The sequence below is a fragment of the Eumetopias jubatus genome, unplaced genomic scaffold, assembly GCF_037043125.1.
Source record: "Eumetopias jubatus isolate StellerSeaLion01/CBP00866 unplaced genomic scaffold, mEumJub1_p1.0 scaffold_13, whole genome shotgun sequence".
Taxonomy (NCBI): Eukaryota; Metazoa; Chordata; class Mammalia; order Carnivora; family Otariidae; genus Eumetopias; species Eumetopias jubatus.
The window spans coordinates 112873157-112882799 of record NW_028274819.1 but is presented as its reverse complement, the minus strand read 5'-3'; the positions used below and the strand labels follow the sequence as shown (position 1 = coordinate 112882799).

The 9643-nt window shown below is 47.9% G+C and overlaps 1 protein-coding gene across 1 annotated transcript; it reads right to left on the bottom strand.

Annotated features, from left to right (window-relative positions):
- Nucleotides 1-34: 34 nt before the first annotated feature.
- Nucleotides 35-9129, bottom strand: MMP8 (matrix metallopeptidase 8). The gene is made up of 10 exons (XM_028105943.2): nucleotides 8917-9129; nucleotides 7078-7322; nucleotides 6282-6430; nucleotides 6069-6194; nucleotides 3581-3742; nucleotides 3094-3211; nucleotides 2261-2394; nucleotides 1567-1720; nucleotides 753-856; nucleotides 35-591 (listed from the first exon to the last, which is right to left on the bottom strand). The coding sequence occupies exons 1-10, from the start codon at nucleotides 9052-9054 to the stop codon at nucleotides 488-490; spliced, it is 1434 nt and encodes a 477-aa protein (XP_027961744.1). The 5' UTR covers nucleotides 9055-9129; the 3' UTR covers nucleotides 35-487.
- Between the last annotated feature and the right edge of the window lie 514 nt (nucleotides 9130-9643).

Genomic DNA, 9643 nt, shown 5'->3' with positions numbered 1-9643 from the left:
TCTTTCTTGGGGGGACACAATTCAAGCCACAACATGGATCAACAATATTTTTTTTCCAAGAGTGGAAAATAGTACTACATTTTCAGTAAAGGCAAGAGGGACTGTTTACACTGTTCCTGGTAAACATTTCTACATTTCACCAAAACCCAGTGCTGAATGGCATGTAGCAGATAAAGGACATTTAGGTATATATAAGCATTTTGGAAGTCAGGTAAGCAAGTGACGAAATAGTGAATACTGAGGTGACAGGGAAGGCTTCATCTCCTCCCTTGAGATGGAATCCATAGGCACTCAATCAGCCCTGGAGACAACAGGATACTCCAAATGTATTTTCACTGAAGGGAGGTCCAATGAGGACAGTGAGAGCAAACAGCATTACTCATTGTTGAGAAAAGTATAAATAGGACCCAGGAAAATGGCTACGCAAACTAGACTTTCCTTCCACATGCGGAAAATGGATGCAAATATGTGTGACTTTGCTTCAGCTTTATCTGCAGTTGAGCCATCGATTGCTTCTATCAATCCTAGTAACCCTGTGAGCACTAAGATCAAATTTATAATATGTTTGTCCACTGAAGAAAAGGAAGAAATCTGTAAAAAAAAAAAAAAGATAAAGTATTGAATTAGTTTGTGGATCTCAGATGTTTTCAATTGAAAACACCCCATGCCTGTTCCAATATAACATTTAAATGCAAATATGCTATTTTAAAAATTTAAACAAATTTATTTTTAGTTTTTTTTTTTCTACTTACGATTTTGCTGGAAAACTGCATCAACTTTGCTTTCTATTCCTGGAAAGAGACTTGCTATGCTTTTGGGATAACCTGGTTCCATGGATTGTCTTTGGTTATCATATCTGATGGAAAAAAAAAAAAAGTCCCATGTTTTAAAACCAGTATAGTATAAAACAACAACGGTTTTCTTTAAATTGCATATACTTTACAAAGTGTCTTCACACATATTTTCTCATTTGGTCTTCATAATGCCTTAATTTCCTGGGCCTAAGAATGGTGGACTTCTCTACCTTAAGTGTACAATCCTGTTTAAAAAATACCTGGGTAGCATTAACACTGAAACAGGCTTTGATGGCTAGCACAGCGTTATTTTCCAAAAGAAGGGTTTTATTTTCTGAGGATTTCCTTAATGGGTACAGTTAGTCTCTCTCTCTTCCTCCCTCCCCCATACTAGCCCCCCCCCCCCGGAATAGTGAGGTAATAAGTCCAATGTGGGCACCACATTTTGTAGGCTATCTGAATAGCATTTTCTTGAGTGGGTTAGAATTCAACTCCTAACTGAGAATTAGCCTCTCTCTTTTCATCCCTTCCTGGTGCCTTATTAAGGTTTGCTGTTTCCTGATGTGGAATCCTCAATACCTTTGTGAAGACTTTTTAATTTTATAAAAATGACACTTTCAAAAACCATGGCAACATCGATCATTTTGTGAAAAAGAATGCCTATCAGAGATCACCTGGGTTTTTAAAAACCTTCAGATGGCTGGTTGTTAGTGGTCTGTAGACGGTAAATATGCAGATTTCAATCTCTAACTGAGACAATGGTTTGCCTTACCTCCAGATTTGGTCGTTTACAAAGAAGTAGGTTTTTCTCCTGTAGTAAACAGCTGCATCAATCGCTTGGACACTTCTTGGGAAGCCGTAGTCTGAGATGTCCCTGGGATAACCTTGCTCAACGTCATAGCCCCTCAGAGCCCAGTACCGGCAGCCTGCCAACGAACCAGGTTATACTTTAGATAAAGTCCTTCTGTTCTGATAACATAATGTGGTATCACTGCTTAGTCTTTGTGTAAATTCATCATAGAAACAATGGAACAAGAGTCTTTAAAAGACCAAGGTGGTCAAGTTCATTGGACTCTAACAGTCTCAGTGGTTCCCCAGCACCTGCCAATGATTCTGGCTTCTCAGCCCGACAAGCAGGGCCTCACAGCTGGGGGACTTTCTCAGGTCATGAGCCTTCGATGCAGAGACGCTCGTACAGCCGCGGGGACTCAGAGACTGTTAGACCTGGGAGGAGGGAGGAAGAACTCTACGGGTGGGAAAGCAGGGCTGAGGGGGGAAGGGTTAGCTGCTCAAGCTCATGCAACACTTAGTGGCAGGGACCCGACCCAACCCAGGTCTCTTGACCAAGTCCGGCCGGGGTAACATGCTCTCATGGGCTCACCTCCTCTCACCCTGGAAGGGACCACAAGGAAGTCTTCTCCTTGCCTCAGGGACAACTAAAACAGGATGAAAACGTAGGGAGTTACCTTTAAATAGGAAAACGACGTCCTTGTCCACATCCTCATAGGCTGCCTGTATACCAGTGGGCAGAGATGGCCAGAATAGAGAGATGAAATTGAGTTCAACGATACTCAGCTGAGGGTGTCTCCTCCAGAAGTACCTAGCGGAGCACAGGGCTGTGAGTGGGCAGTCTCTCGGGATCCTGCACGAGCGCCCGCCCCGACGAGACTGCGGGGAGGGTCGGATGATGTCATGGAGGCAGTGGCTAGCACCATAGCCAGTGCCCCTGCTGGGCACTTCGCAGGTTTTAGGGGAGGTCCTAGGAATGACCTTCTATGATTATATTTGCCCTGTCCCCTCCGCACGCCCCGACAAGGCTCACTGTCGTTCCTACAAAACGCTGAGAATACTTAGAGTATTCCAGCAAAAGCAATACAAGTAAATCAGGCCCCGATCACACAATCACAAAGCAGCCAATGGAAGATTGAAAAATCCAACTGGTGAGATGACTTGCCCACAGCTTAACACATGATGGTTCCCATTTACTGGACTGAATGTGGGTGGGCGTGGATGGGGTTTCGGTGTCTGGTAAACCCCCGTGTGACGTTCCCGAGCCCCTGGAGCCCGGTCAGCTACGCTATCACCCACAGCTGAATGTTTATGCATGTTTGCGGCTTTTTTTTTTTTTTTTTAATTTTCCTGGATGTTTCAAGTTACCCAGAAAACACAATCCATTGCAATGAGATGCACAGAATTCGAAGGAAAAGCTGAGCGGTATATAACATGGGACTTCATTAGAATCCAGCTCTAAGTTATGCCAGTAAGTTAAGTCAAAGGAAGAAATAGTTCAGTCTTATACTTGTCTTTAAAGAACAGTATTTCTCCACGGAGGGTGGCGATGGCGTCAAACGTCAGTCTGGGGTCACAGGCTGTGGGTGTGCTTGGTCCGGTTGGTTGGACAGGGTTGTTTGAAGGACCTTAAAAACAACAACAACAACAACAACAAAGCTTTTTATAAGCTTCCGCGTAGTGTGACTGCTGGAGTACCTCGGACACTCCTCAGGAAAGCAAAGGGTTTTCACAAGAAGAGAAACCCTACCAGACTACCCCACAAGGCATTAAAATAACTGTACATTTGGCCCTCTTAAAGTTATTATTATTTTAAATCAGAATGGTGATTTTCAGAGATCATTCAAGTTTAAGTTGTGAAGTAAAGCAATTTGAATTCTGTGCCTCCCCCTTCCCCACCCTCTACTTAAAAATCCTAATCCCATCCCTCTTCTCGAAGAACATCCTAGATAAGCCCGCGCCTCACCATGTACACAGGGTTCTTCTGATGACCTTACCATAGATGGTCTGAATGCCGTTGATGTCATCTTGAGGGAGGTTGTAGGTGCTGGGGTCTTGGAAAGCGTAGTTGGGATACATCAAGGCACCGGGGTCAGTGGAGTGAGCAAGCCCCAAGGAGTGGCCAAATTCATGGGCGGCAACAAGAAACAAATTGTAATCTGAAATGCAAGCATGTGTGGTCAGCGGCTCCAAGTGGATCCAAGGGCAGAGACAATAGGAGCTCAAGGAATGCAGCTTCCAAGCCAACAGAGCCTGGAGAAACCGCACTTGCCATGCCTGTCTTTCTCATTTTCCCTTCAGGCACCTGAAGAGAGAGGCTGGAAGCAATCAAGGTAGGAGTTGTAGGTTCAGGTGGGGGAAGCTTCTCATCAAATCTCAGAACCAAGAAATGCTGCCTTTATTCTGACTCTGGTATTCTGTGGATGTGGACCCGAGGCTGAGAGAAGGGATGGCGGGCCCCACAGTCCTGTAAGGCTCCGCAGCCCTCTCCAGCCTCCCAGGCCCATAGCCCCTTTGATAGAGTCTCAGCGCACGGGCAGTTCGAGATGAAGCCTGCCAGGCCACCATCAGCCTTGGATGCAGATGGACCTGCTCTGCCTTGCTGATCACCCATCAGCCAGCACCAGCTCCTCCCTGATTCCCATTCTCAAAGTAGCTTCAAGGATTCTCCACCTTCCCCCTTGTTTGAAAGAGACAAAACCTGCTCCTTCCCCCATCTTTAACTTCTAGGAGCACAATGCCTTCCCCAGCTGGGAACCCGACTTCCAAGGCTCACACTTCCGTCAGACAGAGCCCAAGCTCCTTGGCCAAGTGCAAGGACCCCTCACTTGCCCAGCAGACACGTGCGATGTGAATGAACCCTTCACTGCGGCTGCCCCACATACACAGCGCACACGGTCTTCCATGCCCACCTCTTAAAACTGAGTACTTTCTACATGCGGGGAGGCGTGATGATTCAGTCCTCACAATATTTGTGTGAAGTATTGTTAGAAGTATTTTTACAGTAAAGGAACTACAAGCCCACGGAGTTTGGATATCTCGTTGGAGGTCTGGCAACTGGTAAGTGGTTGAGCTAGGGCCAAATCCAGGTTGATGGTAAGACCTGTGCTCTGACGACAGCATTCAACTTCCTACTGATAACTAGCCGCGTGAAATTCTACCCGTGCTCCAAGACTTTTTTCCCTGACCGTCACATCCTTGCATTTTTGCATTCCTGAATGCATCTCAGAAAACCTCTCTGAGGGCCTGGAGCACGTTGTGAGGGGCTCTGGGGGATCTGCCATGATGCACAGTCTAGAAGGGGAGATGCACGCCAATGACAGTGAATGGCACAGAACAATGAGGAGAGCAGCTGAGAAAGAGAAACAAAGGCTGTTGGGATTCTGAGGAGAAAGTCCTCACTTCCAGCCGAAAGACAAGACAGGGGCGACATGGGGCAGAAGAGAGAGAGATTTTGGAAGGGGGTCTGAGGGTGCAATGTGAGCAAATGTAGAGAGCTTGGGAAGCACGTGGGAATCTGGATCGTTTAGTTCAGGTAAGAGGTGACGACCACGTGCTCCAGTGGGGAGGGCAAGAGGAATTCAAAGTAGCGGAGTGTTAGTTATCTCTGGGTACACACAGCTCCTCGCACGGGGACCTGGGTGGAAGAAACACTCACAACATATATGTTGAGAAAATGGTGGGAGGAGCAGGTTCCAAGCGAAGATAGAAGGGTCCTTTCCTATTTTCTAAAGTGTTCTGTGGCGTACTGTTGCCCTGTGGCCTTGGGGAGTACCACGTGGTCTGCATATACCTGTCCTAACCCTCACTTCTTCCCTTCAGGTGGCCTGACTCTTCTCATTATCAGTCTTCTCCTGAAGGGGGTGGTTTGTCCTACAGGAACAACCACCGAAAAAGAGTTCTGTGAAATGAAATAACTCAACGAAAAACATGGTGGCTGTTTTCTAAGTGGGATAGTTTTCCAAATGAACCCGATTATTTCTGGATTTCCAAAACTAAGGACATCCTCCAGACATCATTACATTTCAGAATATTACAAAGAAACACATACCCTAAAGCAGTGGTCAGCAACCTTCTTCTGTGAAGGTTTAGATAGTAAGTAGTTCAGGCTTCGTGAGCCGTGTGCTTTCAGTAGCAGGTACTCAGCTCTGCTGTTGTGAGAACAGCTGTAGATGACGCATGAGCAAGTAAGGTGTCCCTGTTTCAATAAAACTTTATTTATACAAACAGGACCGGGCAGGATCTAGCCACGGTCTGTAGCTTTTTGATTTCTGTCCTAGGAAAACAAGGTCAGCAATTAGCCCAAGGGCTTTTTTAAAACCTAAATTTACTTAGCATTATGAGGTAGCAAAAATTTAAAACAATCAGCTTGCATGAATTTGAAATGTTGCAGTAACTTGGGTGTGTGTGTATGTATGCAGGAGAGGCTTCTGATGTGAGAAAAACATATTCAGCTGCATGTTGATGCGACCTTGGTTAACTTACTGCTGGAAGTTAACGTCCATGTTTCTTCTGCATCAAAGTGAACGTCTCCTCCAATACCTTGGCCCGGCTGAAAGGCATGAGCGAGGATCCCATTGGGTCCATCGAATGGAGAATTGTCGCCATGATCTGAAACAAGACAGTTTGTCTCAGGTCCCTGCCGAGTCCCAGTTTAGCCAGGGAAGGCAAATCTGAGCATGACGGCTGCGAGCCTACCTCTTCGGACAAAGGCGATCTTGATGTCTGCTTCTCCCTGAGAGATCTTGGTGAAGGTCAGGGGTGACACTTTGCTCCACACTTGAAAGGCTTCCTTAATAGTATCTTCCACATTGGCCTTTGACAGCTGTGTCGTGTACTTAATAATCCTTCAGAATGAGGAGACGGGAGGAGGACTTGTTATGGTTTAGAAGGGCAGGCCACCAGCAGACCACGGTTCTCCATTTGGGAGTGAGTGGTATATGTGATGAGCTAGCCCTGGAGGGGGATTAAGGAGGGGGGCAGGCGTCAAGGTTGCAGACAGATGTGGCCTCTGCACAGGTCCCTCCCTATCTTTAAACTCAGTTTCTTTATTCAAAGAGGAGGATCATAAAATAGTAGCCCTCTCATAGGGTGGTTGTGGGGATTAAGTACATGTCAAGTATTCAGCTCAGTACTCGGCACATCACAGTGTTGAACAGGTACTGGGTATCATTAACTGTCATCATGAGGATGCATGGAACGTGGGGCTAGTCTGTCGAGCAATGAGCGAGCCTTTTTTGGGGTCCTACATGGAGTTCATAGAGAGACAGCCTAATGTTGCCATCACCCTCTCGAGGCTGCTGGAGAAGGAGGACAAAGCATCAGGCTGTGGGGTGAGGAGAGCCTGTGGGGTCTTTGCTCCTTCACACCAGACTCTGGCCTCTCCAGGGTAGGGACACCTGTCTCCCGTGAATCCCACGTCCTGGGACAGTGCCTGGCACGTCACAGATGCTCGACAAACACCCCTGTCGGGTTCTGGAACTCAAACTATCACCTGTAGGTCAGGTTCATTTGTTTCCACTTGGGGTTTCCCGGGGTTAACATGAAGTCTCCACTGTCGGGCACCCCGCAGCGAGGCTTCTGCATCATCTCCAGCGTCTCGCGATCCGGCTTCCCCGTCTCGTTCAACCCAAAGAACCGCTGCATCTCTTTCAGCTTCTCAACAATCACACTAGAGCTGTTCTGCCTCTCAGACAGGAATCCTTTTGGAGGTAACTGGTAGAACTTTTCTAGGTAATCCTGGACAAAGAGACACACGTGAGGGGACCTGCTGTGTCCTTACCTTCGGCTGTCTGGGCATTGTGCATCCTTTCTGCACCACCAGACTTCTAACAGGCTAATAACCTGATGGAGGAGCAGCAACACGGATTTGGGGTCGACTTTGAGGGAACAGGGACAACGGGTCAGAACAGCCCCTCGGTCCAGTGCTCTGGTTCGTGTCTACACATAAGAACATGAGTTTCATAAAGGATGAGGTCCAAGTCCCCATGCCAAACCCTAGTACACAGTCAGGAGACTGGCTCCTTTTTATAAAAAACAAAGAGCACTGGTGTGTATTGATTTCTTCAGGTGTTAATTGCATCGACGTGGATTCCCTTTTAATTATCTTTCCGCTACTATTGATAAGGTTTAATCATCCTAAGACACGGACATGCACAGGGTGGAGGGAAATTGCCAAGATGACAAATTCAGGTCCCAACCATCCCTGATGCTTCTCAGATGAGAACTGACAATTTCCCAAGAAGAACTCCAAACTGGTTTGGGGGCAACGGCACCCTCGTTGGCACTAGCCTTTTCCCCACCACAGCACCCCTGGAAGCGGCCGACACTGCTTAGAAAGCAAAGTTTCGGGGGGTGCTACACCAGTTCTATGGCTTCTCTTGCCCTAAGCAGCCTGGGAACACATGTCACTTGGCAGGTGACACAGGACAGAGCACTTTGTGCTCTTACAGGCTGTGGGATTCAGAGAGGCTTGCGTTCAAATCTTAGCTCTGCCACAGATTAACTGAGTTTTTGGACACACCATTTAACAGACTTAAGTTTCACTGTGGTATCTAACGTGGGAATAATAATACCCCATCGCGGGGTTGAAGTGAGGAGGAATGAGATGCTCAGCAGGGCGTCCTGCACACAGCCAACACTCGCTGAGCCCTAGCTCTCGACCCCGGGGGCACCCCTGTTACCACTGTCAGAGATATTTAAGAAAAAAGGAAAAGGGTAAAGCAAAAAGAACAGTGCTTTCCTAAAACTGCAACGCTCAGGAAATCGTGCGTGACAAGTTTGTGACCGCGTTCGCCAATGTTTCTTTAAAATTTGGCCTGACTTTTGTACAACAATGGAAAATAGCTGCTGGTTTTGCTTTATAAACATTTATAAACATGTTTACTTATAAACAGAATCCGGTGTGGGAAATCTCATTGCGCTAGGAATTGACTTCCAGTTCCTTCCGATTGCCCGTCCTCGAGCTCTCTGGTCCACCTGAGATTTCTGGCAGCAGAGGCCAGTCCCTACAGAAAGCACCAGGCGTGGAGTAACTGGATTGTGGACAACGGCTGGGGAACATCTTAGGTGAGTGAGAAAGAAAACCACTTAGTTTTGTAATTTAAATCATTCCTTCTCAACGGGGTCCCCGGCTGGAGGCAGCTCGGCCGCAGTATTTCCCAGAGTTTGAGGAGCCCAGCTAGGAACCCCCCAGATCCCTGAAGCGAGATGTTTCAGCTCAAACCGAACACACACATAATTTCAGGCTGCTTTAACTAAAACGAAGAAAGAAGCCACACAGTTTCCCAAGAACCAGCACGTCCCGCACCGACCTACCGGAGGGTCTGTTTACCTGAACGACTCGCGCGTTCTTCTCTTCTGGGGATGCCCCGGGGACTGGGAAGGCCCGGGCGAGCCATGCGGAGAGTAGCAACAGGGGAGGGAGTATCCTCAGACTCAACGTGGCCTTTTCTGCCAAGGCTGTGGCCATCCCGGCTTCCCCTGGGTAGGGCCCCCCTCGTGGGCGTCTCTAGTTCACCGGACCGTGGCTCGGTCAGTGCTCTCTCTTCTGGTCCCTTATAAAGCCGTGTCTTCAGCAGTTGCCACATCGCGAGTGTGAGGCAACACGGGTTAATTACGTGCGGACGCTGTTGCAACGTTATAATGTGATTTAGGACTCCAGGACGGGGTGTGGGGGGGGGGGGGGAATCTTTCAACAGAAAAAAAAAAGTGCCAATTGCTATTCTTTGCTGTTGGGGTTTTGGGTTAGAGATTGACTTTGGCAAAGTTGTGTGGTGGAGGAGAAGACACGGGGGCTGACTCCTGAAGGTAACGGTCAGCATTGTCTGCGCTTTCTAGGTTTCTAGGCAGGGAAGGTGCTGAGGCTCTGCTAGTTTAGACAGGTGTGTTGTAGGATTCGCGGTAGTCAGCCTGGGACCAGGGAGCCCCGTTCGAGCAGCTCTGTAGGCGGTCACCCTTGCTGTGAGGAGGGGCGTGTGGGTGTGCGGGCACCAAGCAGGGTTCGGTGGGGGTCCTGGGGCAGCTTCTGGGGGGTGCGGTTTTGGCATCAGTGTATTAGA